Source organism: Hydra viridissima, unplaced genomic scaffold, assembly GCF_058129835.1.
Source record: "Hydra viridissima isolate aposymbiotic clone 2 unplaced genomic scaffold, HvirCarnegie_v1 scaffold_16, whole genome shotgun sequence".
In the NCBI taxonomy this organism is placed as follows: domain Eukaryota; kingdom Metazoa; phylum Cnidaria; class Hydrozoa; order Anthoathecata; family Hydridae; genus Hydra; species Hydra viridissima.
The window spans coordinates 6,076,899-6,092,357 of record NW_028324315.1 but is presented as its reverse complement, the minus strand read 5'-3'; the positions used below and the strand labels follow the sequence as shown (position 1 = coordinate 6,092,357).

The 15,459-nt window shown below is 31.0% G+C and overlaps 3 protein-coding genes across 5 annotated transcripts; all 3 read right to left on the bottom strand.

Annotated features, from left to right (window-relative positions):
* Positions 1–1,436: 1,436 nt before the first annotated feature.
* LOC149877728 (uncharacterized) lies at positions 1,437–7,761 on the bottom strand. 3 transcript variants are annotated; one of them, XM_090074357.1, is made up of 4 exons: positions 6,184–6,306; positions 6,028–6,096; positions 2,115–5,254; positions 1,437–2,005 (listed from the first exon to the last, which is right to left on the bottom strand). In XM_090074357.1, exon 3 carries the CDS (start codon positions 4,620–4,622, stop codon positions 2,223–2,225), a length of 2,400 nt encoding a protein of 799 aa, XP_089930483.1. In that variant the 5' UTR covers positions 4,623–5,254; positions 6,028–6,096; positions 6,184–6,306; the 3' UTR covers positions 1,437–2,005; positions 2,115–2,222. The 3 variants fall into 3 exon arrangements, with proteins under 3 accessions (XP_089930483.1, XP_089930482.1, XP_089930484.1); XM_090074356.1 differs by lacking the exons at positions 6,028–6,096; positions 6,184–6,306 and adding an exon at positions 7,665–7,761; XM_090074358.1 differs by lacking the exon at positions 6,184–6,306 and having other exon boundaries at positions 6,028–6,121.
* On the bottom strand, positions 1,565–2,156 carry LOC149877730 (uncharacterized). Its single transcript, XM_090073599.1, has 2 exons — positions 2,115–2,156; positions 1,565–2,005 (listed from the first exon to the last, which is right to left on the bottom strand). The coding sequence occupies exons 1-2, from the start codon at positions 2,154–2,156 to the stop codon at positions 1,565–1,567; spliced, it is 483 nt and encodes a 160-aa protein (XP_089929725.1).
* On the bottom strand, positions 4,692–5,237 carry LOC149877729 (neoverrucotoxin subunit beta-like). Its single transcript, XM_090073598.1, has one exon. It carries the CDS (start codon positions 5,235–5,237, stop codon positions 4,692–4,694), a length of 546 nt encoding a protein of 181 aa, XP_089929724.1.
* Positions 7,762–15,459: the final 7,698 nt, after the last annotated feature.

Genomic DNA, 15,459 nt, shown 5'->3' with positions numbered 1-15,459 from the left:
AAAGTAGCATGTATGCTGCTAGAAAGTAAGTATTGAAATCGAATTATGTTTTAAAAATTAAACTTAATGGAAATAAATATAAAAAAAATAAAGCGCATATAGAGTGGCATTTAGAGCTAACTAGCTTTTGTTTTAAAATATACCATGCAGTATCTTTTGCAAACCGTGGGCTAGCATTATTTTCTTTTCAAAAAAATACATTAGCAAGATTTGTATCACTACCATTGATAACTTAATTTCAAAAGTCAATAAGAATTGTTCTTCTCCTCATCATCCTGCAAATGTGCACATCAGAAGCATGTTGGTGATTGTTTTAGAGTTTTTTCCTTCAGCCATTTTTACTGGAAAAAAAATAAAACAGAGAGGATGGTAAGAGAAGGACAGAAAAAGAGCAAGACGGAGTTTTAAAGAGAAGTAAAAGAGAGTTTTTTTGAAAGTTTATAAGAAGAACTCTAAAGAGACTGAGGACTGTAAACACAACACTAACCCTTTAACAATTAAACCTCGCCCATTTCTCAGTCTATCCTAACCAAGTCATCTCTACACCAACAACCTCGGAACCCAACCTTCCACAAGACTCCTTCCTCAAAACTCTTGGCCAAAATCTTCCCTAAATTTTAGCCATTACTATCACATGCAACAGCAAATGCCCTCAAATAATAAACAAAAAGTGTTAAAGTATAATTATCTAAGCAAAACCAATACAAGACTGCGAGTGCATTTAGGTTTGCTGTCAACAGCCACTGATAGCCACGTTAAGACTCAAAACAAGGATCAAGGGTGAAGTTAAAAGAACATGGAGCAAGGCGAACATGGAACATGGAGCAAGGCTGAAGTTAGAAGCTGTGAGACATTTTCTCCACTCTATGAAAAATCAAAAATAGTTTTTGAATAAACTCAAGTTGAAGGTTGCTTATTTAAAAAAAAAAAATACTGCAACATTTTCCCCAAAAAACTTAGCTTTCGTTTTTCGCAAAAGTTTAAGACTAGTTTATTAGAGAACAGTGCATTTACTAAAGTAATGTTTCTCCGTGTAAATTCCACTTTTGCTTCGTGCCCCCATTTTTTAGCACAAGTACTTAAAAGATTTCCGTCCTCCTGTAAAGTTAATTAACATATATGTGCTATAACTTAGTATTTGAGTTTTTGCCGCATCTATTATCTTCATTTTAGTAAACTTTTATATGTAATATATGATTTATATGTAACGGTTAACTGGTTCAAAGGATATAGGGCTTGTTTAACCCATGGTGATGGGCCTTCCGATTCTGTTACAAGGAAACCAACACAAGTAACAGAAAACATTACTTTTCAACAGTTATGATTGTGGCGCGGTAAGTGTGATGAAAAACTATATTTCTTTACCGTACCGTTATCGTTAACTGACTTGTTATTCGCAGCGTTTTATCAAAAGCTATCGCTCATCAAACCAAAAGTTTAGGCGTGAATTGTTTTAAAACTTTCGATTTAAACATGTGACAACCTTACACGTTTAAAATCGTTTTACTCATGACAAACAATCGTTTCTTAATGCTGAGAAAAGTCCAGTAATATTCTTTTTCTTTTACCAAAACTTATACCAAGCATCTTTTTTACCGTCTTTGATTACATGTTGCCTTTCGGAAGCAACGACCTCTTTGTATTCCGCTACGTATCGACGAGTGCTAATAACGGCATGTAATGTGTCCACGAGAAACTTTCCGGAATGTTTTAACTTGCAGAGCTCGTCGATCAACTTGTTCACCTCTGATATCAATATAGCCGAAGTGTTCAAGTCCCCCTTTTCCATTTCTTTATTCAAAATCTCAATCTCATATTTGTAGGACTGAAGGTGAGCTTCAAGCGAGTTCAAAGTGACATCACTTCCGCCTCGACCAACTTTGTCCTTTTCCTCTCGAATCAAATGATTCATGTAGGCCAGGAGCGCATCGTTGTAAGGAGTAATTGCATCGTACTTGAGAAAACATGCAAAGTTGACGCTAGACTTTTCAATCACTTTTAGTTCCTAGGGTTTAATAACAGAACTTTAAAAGCAAATAACACAATTAAAGTTTGCAAGATTATTGACGAGATTCTATAAATGAGTTAAAAAGCAATTTTATTAAAACTTGCACCTGTTTGAATTCTTCAATTTCCTTATTCTTCGCATCAATCATCTTTTCTTTAATCTCTGCTGCTGATAGGGTACTCTCCAGAAGTTTTTTCACGCCTTCATCCACTACTTACTTCTTTACTACTTTAGAATCGTAATAAATGTGCATGTGCTCTTTGTAGCTGTGCCCGCAATTCGGGCGATTGCACTTTCCATTGGTTATACAACTACAACGCAATAGTTTTTCATCTCCAACAGTATCGTGGCTTACACCCGTTAAGTTACAAGGATTATGACAGACTGTGATATATTCAATTTGCATAAAATCCTTTGGTCCGTAGATCTTCTTGCAATTAGTATTAGTGCAAACAGTTTTTGGATAGTTGATGGGATATACCTCCAGTTCCTCCTTTTCATACGTTTTTTTTTTCTCTAGGTCTTTTATGTTGGCCTTTGTCATCATGATTTCATGACTGTGTGCAATATTGATTGCAATGTTGATTTGAATGTTCTTGCTAATTTCAGCCATAGGGCGAGTTAGTTTCTGAACAACTTCTCGAGCGCTGTTCAGACTAAGAGTACTATTGATTGAGTGAGGTGTCAATTTGGAAATGTGCTTCAACATTCTCTGAGTCTCGCTAATCGACTTTTCCCAACTCTTGGCAAAGTTTTCTCTCTCTTCATCGGGAAATTTAATCGGGTGATCTTTGTTTTTAATAGCTGCCAGAAATCGATACGCTTCGCTGTCATAGCAATATACAGTGTGACTGGATATCGGGATTTCAACGGCTTTGTTTGAATCTAATAGAGCTTTAAGAACGGGCATTGTTTCTCCAGGTCGATAAAACGTTCCACGAGAATTCGTAAAGCAAAACATAATATTTTTGCTTGCATCGCGATGAAGGTAGGTCAAAAGCTCTTTGATGCAGAATTCAAACATAACTGTCAGACGGCTATTGTTTGGTTTCAATAGAATGCAAATTCCGTGTAGCTCATCAAGGTAAGACAGAGTTCCAAGTATGTTTTCAAAGTTCTTTTTATCTTGTTCAATTCCACGAGTATCTCCAACACCAGGAGTGTCAATAAGTCGAATTACCGTGTCATCTATCATAAAAGAATAAACCTTGGTCACCTGTGTGGCTGATTGTCCGGTTTTCTGAACTTCATTTTGATCTTCCCCAGTGGAAACCGTAATATTATTAAAGTGCTCGTCGCAGATGGTGAATTTGGAAGGAACAAGGCTACAAAGTTCGTTCTGCTCAGCCTCTTGAAGAGTTTTATATTTGAGGAAGTTTTGAAATCCATTTATCCATGTGGATTTTCCAACACCAGTTTCTCCAAGAATTAAGATGTTCATTTCCTTCCGAGGTCTAAGTCGAGACAAAACTTCCTTTAGAACATTCTTTTCATCATAAATATTATAACCTGGTCCGTGATTTGCGTCTGTGCACTTGAATTCATATGAATCTGAAGGGCCATGCCCACAAGAGCAGTAGAACTTCTCATCAAACCCAAATTCAATGTTCTCTTGGCATTTAGGACAAATCCATTCAAAGTCAACATTTGGCTTGCAGTTTTTTCCAGAACAAGGTATGACAAGATTAACTCTCTTGTTTGGCTTTGAAGTAGACTTATTCATCAGCAAAGTGCATCTTGCAATCGCGGTGTTTTCTAGCGCTTTGTTTTCTTCAAGTAAATTCTCAACGAGAACTTTACCATCTTTCAAAACCTGAACTGAAATTCCAATTTTTGGCCAAAGGTATGGATGAATATCACAATCAACTGCAAAAAAATTGTTGCCAACCACATTTTTCTTTATTTCTTGAAAGAAGACTTGTCTGTTAGCATTCCACGCATCTATGTTGGAAGTTTTGGCATCATTCTTGAAATATAGCACGTATGTTTTGCAATTAAAATCGTTCAGAATTTCCTCATTTAGAGATTTCCCGTTGCCAATGTACTTAGCGCCATGAAATATTAATGACTTTGCAAATAATATTTTTTCAGTAATGTGGCTCCAAGAACTAAACTGAGCAACTATCTTGTCAGGTGAACTTTCTTCAGATTTGGACTCTGCAATTAGGTTTTCAAGGTCAGATATGTTTGCTTTTCCTGATCTCACTGCTGTTAATTTTGAAGCCAGATTAGACCGAAACTTTGATTCTTGGATATCAAATTTTTCTTTAACTTCAGCAACTTTTCCCACGTCAGCAGATTCGACGCAAAACCGATGGTTTGTTGTGTCTTCGTAGAAATCGTTTATTTCTTGCTTAGTCTTAGAAAGTTTTTCAAACAAATGGACAATCTTCAACAAGGTGGATTCCTCGAGATATTTGATAATGCAGTTGGCCTTTAAGGAAACTTTTAGGTAATCCAAGAGAACCGACAAAGGAATTAGGCTGTAGATTAGAGGCTTGCCACGCCCTTGGTTAGACATACTGACTAGACTAGGCATCTGTTTCATGAGGAGAAGCGCTTCTTCAAAAGTCGTTGGAAGGTCTTCTTTACTCGGAAGAATGTCTCCATACATGTGAATGTTGAAGTTGATATCTTTATTGTTATCAACTTCGGAAAAATCCACCAAACTTTTACCTGAAATTTATAACTTTACTGCTTCGAGTTTAGCAGACAAACTTCCTTCAACTTCCTTTATGTCACGATTGTCGGTATTGAGGTATTCAAAAGACAAAATGGAGTTTGCTCCCCAAGTGATTCCAACCACAACATGGGTTGCCATTCCCGACTCAATTGCTTCCAAAACATAGAAATCTTTAAGTGCCTCATGATAAATGTTAACGGACTCCTCCTTCGTTTTAATATTGTAAAGAAGTGAACTTTTTACTACTCTGGTAGACTTCTTCTTGTCGTTTAAGTAATGACCAGAACCCTGAAGTGTGAGGAGACCTGCCAAGACGCTTACTTGAAGCTCAGCTTTGACGTCGAGCTTGGAGAACTTCTCGCTGTATGAATCAGAATGAATGAGTTGAATATCAGAGAAGTGATTGTCTAGTAGAGTCAACGTTTCTTCGGGTATTTTTCTGTTAAAAATCGAAATTTTTAGAAAGTTGTTGGTTCTCGCATCGTATAGATCACCCAAAGACGCAACGCTGCCCAGTGCTGCTCTCGATAGTTTCTTGGAATCCATGTTACACGTTAAAAGCTCTAAATAAAACATTATTTTGATAATTCAAGAAAATTACAGGTAACATGCAACAGAAGTGTCTATATTTGTCCTCGGTTATACAACCTCAGTATAACCGAGGACAAAGTCATTAATTTTAGCTGACATTACAAAAGAAAATCTCAAATGAAAGCTTTGTTGTTTTAGATATAGATAACAATTCCCTTTCTTATATTACCTAACAGTTAAAAAACTTTTGAGAAAACAACCCTATTCTATACCATTTTGAACTTTATATAATTATTTGCTTTTAGTTCAAACGCAAATGTGAAACTAGTAATGCTTTTATTTAAACAAGTGTTTGTTTACAAGAACTTTATGATCAGGTTTTCTTGATTTAACAAGTACTTTAAACATAAGTTTTGTGCAATGGTTGAGTTTTTTCACTTAAAAATGTTTGTCTGTACCCAATGTGTACCTTTACCCTAGATGCATAGGTAGTTATTGGCCGAAGATGATTTACCTTCGTGCTAGGAGAAAGAAATCAGATAACATCGGCAAACTTTCTTTTCGCTAAAAGCTTATTTAATGGTATTTAAGAATAATACCACCAAGCTTTGCTTTTATTGTTTCATTTCTGAGATTATCGATAACTTTTCGATTTTGAAATCCGTTTAAATCAAAATGTTTTTGCATTTTTTAAATCAACAATTACATTTTGTTTGAGATTTTACAAGAATAAGTTTTGACAAAAATGTTTTTTATAGTTTCTTTTTAATTTAAACTTTACTGTTGTATAAAAAAATATAGTTACCTTAACATTTTCGTATGTTTGTTAGATCATCTCATAAATCACGTCATGTAAAAAAAGTCGTTCGTTTAGCTAGAGAAATCCGAGAGCAAAGAAAATCTTTTTTAAACCCATTTCAATTTCGGATAACCTGAAGCTTTTTTGTACTTAAATATTTACCTACGTCGCCAATTACTGTCTTTTTATCGGATTTAAAGATGAAGAACGTTTCCTTAGTAAAGTTTACAAGTTTTTAACTTCATAAACAAAGTCTTTTTTTTGGAGTCAAAAACTTGAAAAAAATCAAGAGAAAAAGTTGATCAAAAATGTTTGAGCTTAATCTAGCAATATCATATCAAATTTCTCATGTATATTTAATTAGGATCTAAGCTTAAATCGCGTTAGCGGCAACAAGTTCGGAATTCAGTTGAAGTCTTCCTTCTTGAGTAGAACATTTCCATCTTCTCCCATCTGTCCTTTTTTCTTGTGAACTTGTAGCAAGCTTTTTGGATGGTCATAACGTCCCATATAAAAATATGATATTCTTAGTAATAAGAAAATGTTTTTCAAACTACAATATATGCTATATTTGATTGTTAGGGCAACCAAAAGCACCCAGACCCTTTTTTTTTTCCTGCATCATTTATTTTAAATAAAAGAAAATTTTAGTCTGTTTAATTAAAAAACTTATACTTTAAAACCTTTTAGTTGGAACTTATTTCGGCAAACTTTACCATTCCGTGCGTATTTTTGCATGTTTATACATATTCAAGGATATTTTAGCATAAAAAGCATATATGTTTAGCATAAAAAGCATATATGTTATATTCAAGAACATGTTAGCAAAAAAGAACAGAATACTTTTTTAAAAGTTCAGACATTTAAAAACTTTATCAATCTTATTTAATAGCTTTACTTTTCATTGGTTGTTTTTAACAACTTATTATTTAAAAGATTTCTTAGTTAACCAGCCAAAAAGTTATTAAAAGAAATGGTAAGAAAAAAATAATTGAGTGACTTTAAATATTTGTCATTATCTGTATTAATGCATTATTGTTTGAATAATTTAATATGAACAGAATATATATATTCATGAGGTAAAGAATATTTATTGAGTAAGATTAGTAACAGTGTTAAGTATTACTATTTTTGTATGCATTTCGATTAAGGCAATATTATCATTATTACTAAATGCGTTAACAACTTTTATTGAAAAGTATCATGCTCCTTCCAAACACCTATCCCTACCTGCGCTACGCAATGACAGCCCTACCTAACCGTATCGCATTTTATATGTGCCCTACTCTCGCATCACAATTGTCAGGCAATCTGCATCACGCTCCCATTACATTCTATTCCCGCCCGATCACACCTATATCACCAACGGGACTCGAAATAAAATAATACAACCCCTCCCTCACAGTCGATTAGGCTGTTATTCCGTATTATCAGAAAATATTTTTTAAAAGTTGCAAACTGAATGGGTGATAACTGTAAATTTTTTATTTATAGTTGATTTAGCGATTAAAAACTAATTCATAGTAAACTTAATTATAATAAAAGTTTTGTTTATAAAATGTTATTTGTATTAAATAGTTCATTTTTTATATAAAGAAAGTAAAGCAATCAACAGTCGCACTCGTCGTAAATGCAAAACATACCCAGATAAATTTTTGTTCTCCAACTTTTCTTTTTTAAGCTCCTTTCTAAGTTGACCTTAAATCAAAACTTATGAATACGTTTCAAAAAGTGAAATGTGAAACTATATTTTTAAAGATGTCTTTTTATTTTGGATCTAAAAATATGGAATTATTTACATTTAATGTGTTGGACTTAACAAGAACTTTTAAGCTCTGGATTAAGTCCAAGATTGCATAACGTATAAGATAATGTAAGGCAAAAAAAGAAAGAGTTTTGATATTTATTAAGAATAAACAACTTTTCCAAAAATAACAAGCGTTGATAATATAATAAATAATACAATAAGCGTTTATTTGAAATTGAGCATGTTTAGTTAACCATTTGATCTTTTCTGAGTTTCTATCCAGTTGCGTTGCGTAAAATTAATATTTGCATATCTATGTATCTTCATTTCAATATATTATCACCAAGTATTTGTTATATTAAATGATATCAGTGATATTTCTACTCAGTATGTTCATTAAATTTACAGCAGTAAACAACAATTATTTACAAAATATTACAAATGCTTGAGTCTTTAAACTCATTAAAGTTTGTATTCCAATTATATGCATATATATAGCATACATAGTATATATATATATATATATATATATATATATATATATATATATATATATATATGTTATTTGATGAATTAAGAATAATTTAAAATATACTTTTATTTTAAGAAAATTTAGTTACTTTACCACTTTCCTAAATTTGTTTGATTATTTCGTAAGCGTTTTTTTTATTTAAAAAAAACCATTCAAAAACCCGAATGTTTTTTGGAAAATCTTTTATTTAGAACCATCAGCAGGTTTTTTGAAATTAAAAATTTATCTTCGTCATCAATTGTCTTTTTATCGGATTTAAAGATAAAGATCTTTTCCTTATAAAAGTTTATAAGTTTTTTATTCGTGAAACAAAATTCTTGTTTTCGCACTTTTTTGAAATCATTTTTTATGTATATATATATACATAAAGGGTGGTTATTTATATTTTCGTTGTTTTGAAAGCGTTGGAATTATTTCTTGCCCTCGGTCTTCTGGTTGAGTCGGCAAAGTTGACAAACCAAATACTGAAGAATCATTAAGTGTTTTCAACACAAATATTTATTTATTTTGAACTGTAAGTAATGTATATTTCAAACAATGGTGAGACATAATGTCATCAAACTTTACATTTTATAATTTGACAGAAGTCTAAAGCAAACACATTGAATCAAGAGAAAAATTTGATAAAATTAGTTTGAGCTTATTATATATCAATATATTTTTGTAATTAGCATTTATGCTTAAAGCTACCCAATTGGCAACAAACTTGAAATTGAGTAAAACTCTTCTTTTATCTGTCACTTATTATTCTAAACTTGTAGCAAGCTTTTTCCAGTTTTAATATTACTGCTCTTTCATGGTCTTGAAATCTCAAACAAAGTTTAGGTATTCATTGTAATCAGAAAATGTTTTTCAAATTACGATTTAAGTTCCCACCCATTAACAAGTCATCTTAAAGACAAATTGAAGACGTCTTGAAATTGGTCTTAAAGATGTCTTAAACTGGTCTTAAATGAAACACAGTAAGTCGTCTTATCTTAGACGTCTTAAAGTTGCCTTATTTAAGACATCTTAAAGTTGTCTTAAACTGGTCTCAAATGAAACACAGTAAATCCTCTTATTTAAAGCCTCTTAAAGTTGTCTTATTTAACACGTATTAATGACAGCTTAAACTGGTCTCAAATGAAGCTTAGTAAGTCGTCTTAACTAAAACATCTTAAAGTTGCCTTATTTAACACGTATGAAAATCGGCTTAAACTGGTCTCAAATGAAACACAGTAAGTCGTCTGAACTAAAACGTCTTAGTATTATCTTATTTAACAAGTATTAATGACGGCTTAAAAAGACATGTGCGTGTATATATATATATATATATATATATATATATATATATATATATATATATATATATATATATATATATATATATATATATATATCACATTTCAGCCTCCTGTCAATACAACATGAATATATATATTTATATTGTATTAAAAGGAGACTGGGAGGTGGTGACAAAAAATAGAAAGGTGTGAATATATGAACTATCCAAATACAATAACTGAAAAAAGAGACATGATTTACTATAGAAAAATACTTCACAGCACCCACAAAAAAAGAGTACATGATTATAAAATTTTATTAATACTTTTGTGATGCTGGTGAGTTTTTTAACACACCCTGAATAAATTTATGGACTGTCTTCTCCGAATCCTTTGGATATGTCTTTCGGACAGCCGCTAAAAAGAGAAAATTAATGAAGCAATAATAGGTCAAGAAAGTCATTGTTTTTTTGGAAAGCAGCGTTAGAAGACTTTTACCAATTACACACTTATAAAGGTGGGTTTCTTTAAAATTTCTCTATCCGCCTCTCTGTCTATCCATATTGAAGTTTATCATCAGCGAACAATGTAATTTCTAAATTCGATTAGTTTCTCAGAAATCTGTAAAATATGTGCTTGTAATAACCTAGCCATAGGCCCTTTACGGAAATAGTTCAAAATTCTTTTGAATTATTAGTTGGTCTTTGGCATATAATCAATGCAGATATCCGGAAACATATAATACCAGTAGCTATAAGAGGAGAATATATTTTTGATGTTACTTATACGACTGGCAACTAAAATCGTAATCTGTTCGCTTGCAAAGTTCTTGTTCTTCATTAAACTATTTTAAACATCATTACTACTCTTCCTTCCCAAGAACCTTTGATAATGCACCCTTTCACAAGAATAATATCCAGTATGAGTAACAGTCCATTTTAAAAATGATCTTGCTGGAGCATTACAGAGAAAAGTTCTAACTTTAACAGTGTGTTCAACTGATTTTATTGTCAGACCGGATAACTTTGAACCACACAGTTCTTGTCATTCTTATGTAAAGACGTAATTAAAAATGCAAGATGTAAAGACGTAGTTAAAAACCCAATTAAGGAAGGAATTAAAGCATGGACGTATAAGAGTGGACGTGCAACTTATTACAGTTTAACTTTTTGTATAAGCTTAAACTTTTATAGCATTTGTTTAATAAGATTGTTCATGATAAAGTAACTACTTCACGTGTTGACAAATTACTAAAAAAATTACACCAAGATAAAGAAAATAAGTTGTCGGCACGAACAGATTTTATCATTTTTTCAAGATGAACATTTGTAAACTTGGGAACTTTTTTTTTGTAAACAAACTCTTTTTTATATTTAGCTATACTTTTTTTAATCATTTTAAATTAATCCTTACAAGTCTATTTTCTATAAAATAGACCTGTAAGGATTAATTTAAAATGATTAAAAAAAGTATAGCTAAATATAAAAAAGCTTAAATATACTTTTTTATCAAGATCTGATTTCATTCAATTCTTTCGTCCTTTATTCGCCAGCTTAGTCCTTCATTCACCAAGCTATTTTATAATTCATTTGATAATCCAAAACCTTTTCAAAAATGATTTAAATTAATAATTATCTTACAAAATGCGGCAGATATTTCATGTTTTCGTTTTTCATATTTCATATATTTTTTCATTTATCATAAAAAGCACATAATAACCCATTAGTTTTTGTCAAATAAAATTGAGGTTATATATAGCTGGTAAATTATATTGTGTTAATATTAAATTCTTAGTTATTCTTGCGGTTTGTCATAAATTGGCTTTGCTAAATTCTGTAAGATTGTGACAAATTTTTTTTACTTTCTTGTAGGGGAGAACCTTAATGAATCTGACAATTATTGAATGGGACGAACTCAGATTCTTATAGAAGCATCGATGTAAGAATATTCAAACTCCTGTAACAAAGAGTGATAGAAACAAGAATTCAACTGACCGACTCATCCATCCTATTGCTCTATGACCGTAATGACAACGGATGTTATTGTGTTTTTGAATGTAAAAAGTAATTTTTAAAAATGTTTTTTTTCTTCTGATTTTACAGCAATTTTTGAAGTTATGGAAAATAAAATTCCATACTTAAATAGATAGCAGTCTCTAGTACAACAGTGAGTAAAGCATTCAAGCTTAATTAATGGTGTTTTTGGTGTGACTAATCATTTTTGGATAAAGTGATGCGCATATTGAATGGGATAAAATACTACCTATTGAATGAATTTAACAAAGTATTATTTACAGCTCAGCAGAGGGATGCTAGAGTCCCTTACTTTTATCCCATGGGTAATAGGTATTATTTACACACTTTTATACTGCAATATTATACTTAAATAAAGATAACTAAATATAATATTCTAAAATGAGAAAGTTCTACTTTGATTGAAATTTAATTAGAGTTAAAATGTTTAAAGTTAAAAATACTTTTTGTGTGGTCTTTATGTATGTATCTATATATTTAACTACATTTACAATTAATAAACTAATTTGAAAAATGATTGAATTAAATACGTTTATTTTTAGTTTTTTTATGTTTGTCCCATTCAATGAGACATACTTAATGAATGGGACAAATGTCATGCTCCAATAAAACTCTCTTTTTACCAATAGCCTAATCCAAATCCAAATTTTTTTGTTTCACTATATCATTGAGGAAGAGTCGGTGATTATCAAACATATTTAAATATCTATATTACACAATTTTATCTACGTTTAAAAAGGATTGTCCCATTCATTAAGGTTTTTCCCTATTCATTTTATGTATAAGTTATTTAACCATAACTGTATATATATATATATATATATATATATATATATATATATATATATATATATATATATATATATATATATATATATATATATATATATATATATATATATATATATATATATATATATATATATTACACACGTCTTTTTAAGCCGGTTATTCTGACAGATTTCTTGTTAAGATAAGTTAAAGGCGTCTTAAACTGGTTATTCTGAAAGACATCTTAAACTGATTTCAAAAGACGTCATAAACTGGTTGTTGCAACAGACGCCTTGATAACATGTGTTAAAGACGTCTTAAAATGGTGATTCTGTAAGACGTCTTGTTAAGATGTCTTGCGGACGTCTTAAACTGGTTGTCGGAAGACGTCTTAATGTGGTGTGGAAAAGCCGTCATAAACACGTCTTAAACTAGTTGCAGACGTCTAGACGAGTTAAAGATAAGTTACATACGTCTTAAAGTCGTCTCATGTTGGGTGGGTTATATTTTATTACTGGGGCAACCAAATGCATGCAAAGGTTTTTTTTTTTTACTGCATCATATATTTTAAATAGATAAAATATTAGTCTGTTACATTTAAAAAGGTACATGTTGAGACCTATAAGTTAAAACTTATTTTCGCAAACTTTACCTCTCTCTGCATATTTTTCCATATTTATACATATTCAAGCATAGTTTAGCATAAAAGTATATCCTTATAGGATATTTTTTAAAAAGTTAAGACATTTAAAAACATTATCAATCATATTAAATAACTTTGTTTTACATTTTTTAATAACTAATTACTTAAAAGAAGTCTTACATAAGTTGAAAAGTTCACGAACTTTGGTCATTATTTTCACTCAGATATTGTTTAGTTATTTGTTGTGGCCATAATTCCTTACTATCAAAAAATATTTGTTAAAAATTGCAAAAGGAGTGGGTTAATAATCTATAGTTTATTTTTTATTACTCTTTGATTAATCAATTTAAAACTAATTAATCAACTAACTTTAAAATAAGAATGCTATTAATCTTAACAAAATACAAATTGTAATAGGTATAGTATAATTTGTTATATTAGAATAAAAGTTTTGTTTACAAAATGTTACCTTTATTAAACAGTAAGTTTCAAAAGATAAATTATCGCCAATTAGATAATTCTTCAATAGCAAGTTAAAAATATTAAAATATATAGCCTCATGTAAATTGAGGGAACTTGTAATAAAATAGCCTTGTTTTAAAACTCATGGGATCTTTTTGTTTCGTAAAATGTGCAGTAAATCTGTAAATTATTTTTAACAAGGTAAATACATTAACAAAATTTGAGCAATCTGGGTTGCTTAAGTTTAAACAATTTTGTCATTTAATTGATTAACTTATTTAATAAATTATTTATCTGTTTGAACTGTTTCGAATTAACGAGTTGTTATATTCTTATTTACAAGGCCTTTAGCTAATAAAGAATAATAATGATAAATGAACTTTTTAAAATTCTTTTTGCATTGTGTTTTCACTTGTGGAAAAAATAGTAAACGAAGATGCAATATTATATTTATAATACAAATAGTTTTTTACACATAAAACAATTGTCATAAAACTAGCTTACACTTTAGTTCATTTTTGAGAAGGCAGAGACTTTTAAGCCTCCTTATACAAGCCTTTGAAATTTCGCCCGACATTCAGCAAATACTTGTAGAAGATATAGTCGCTGTTCTTGATATTTCCTTATGCATGAGTAACAATCGGTTATTTATTTAACACCACTTTAAACTCTATCATTTAGAACTCTTAATCCAATCACAACTTTTTTATCTTTTAAATAGTCTTCGTTAAACGTTAAAACCTCATTTTTTTAAATTGATATGAATCTAATTACACTGCAATCAAATAGTTTTTTAAAGAGTTTTTTTTACTAATAAAAAGACTTAAAATGAGTTCAATTATTTATTGTAAATATTGATATACAATATAGTTAAACACAAAGAAGATATTGGAGATCACAGCTTGTAGAAGATGAAGTGCTCGAGTCTGTTGTTGTTTGATAGTTGACTGCAAGAGAGAGAAATGCTCCCATAACCAAGAGATTTATACATTTTCCAAAAAAAACATTAATTGTTTATACAATACTAAAAAATCCAAACTCGATACGTTTAACATGATTTGATTAGCAAAATCATTTTAGACTTCAAACTCCTGAGCAAAATGCGCAACAAAGCTAAAACGCATGATTATTGTCGGAAAGCTTTGTGTTTCCTGTGCATCTGAAAGTGTTCAAGGCAAGTAACAAGCTTTATCGAAATGGATTTCACTGACTCAAGAGTTTCACAAAGAATATGTGAGGTATGCCATGTGGCTCTTCGCAAAAAGTGCGATGGTGAGAGTTTAACCTTCCTTCCCTTTTCAAGTTCAACACAATCACACCAAGGCTTTACACAAGAGGCACAAGTTGTGATTGTCTGATCTGTCAGATAGTAAAGCTGAAACTTAACGAGAGGCACCTGCTTTAGAGGATTGATAAGGCGCAAAGAGTGCAGGCAGATAAAAGGTGCTCAGAATGTCTGAAACTTGTTGGGAAAGGGCGTCCACACAACTGCACACAGTCAGAGTTCAGAGAGAACATAAGATCACTTGAGTCTCAAGACCCTCAACTCAGTGATTACATTGCATCATGTGTGAATGGCAGAAAAGATGCATCTACTCATGGAACTGTCCAAATTCCACAAGCCAAAGGTGGCTTGTGGAATTTGGACTCTAGTTAAAGTCTTTTTTCAAAGTATGTACACACTGACAAGCATAGAACAGCTAACAACATATAATTTATTAAATTATATGTTGTTAGCGGACCTGATTATGGTTATCTAAAAACTTATTTCAATCTTCTGTTATGATTAACTGGTTCTTCAAGTGCTGTTCAAGAAAGCTGTTTGAGAACAGTTCAAAATCAATAGCTTGGCGAAGTTCAAGTCGATACAGGCTTGTTAAATCAAGAAGTTGGCAACAACTCTAAATCAAGTGAAATCCACCAAGCTCGTTGAGCCTGATTTTCAAGCCATTTCAACATTTCAAAGATTCTAATTGGTCTGTAGTCCC

Coding starts and splice junctions, on each gene's coding strand:
- LOC149877728 (XM_090074356.1), bottom strand. CDS start 4,622: ATGTATGGAGACATTCTTCCGAGTAAAGAAGACCTTCCAACGACTTTT.
- LOC149877729 (XM_090073598.1), bottom strand. CDS start 5,237: ATGGATTCCAAGAAACTATCGAGAGCAGCACTGGGCAGCGTTGCGTCT.
- LOC149877730 (XM_090073599.1), bottom strand. CDS start 2,156: ATGATTGATGCGAAGAATAAGGAAATTGAAGAATTCAAACAG. Junction 2,006..2,114: donor AAATTGAAGAATTCAAACAG/GTGCAAGTTTTA, acceptor ATTAAACCCTAG/GAACTAAAAGTGATTGAAAA.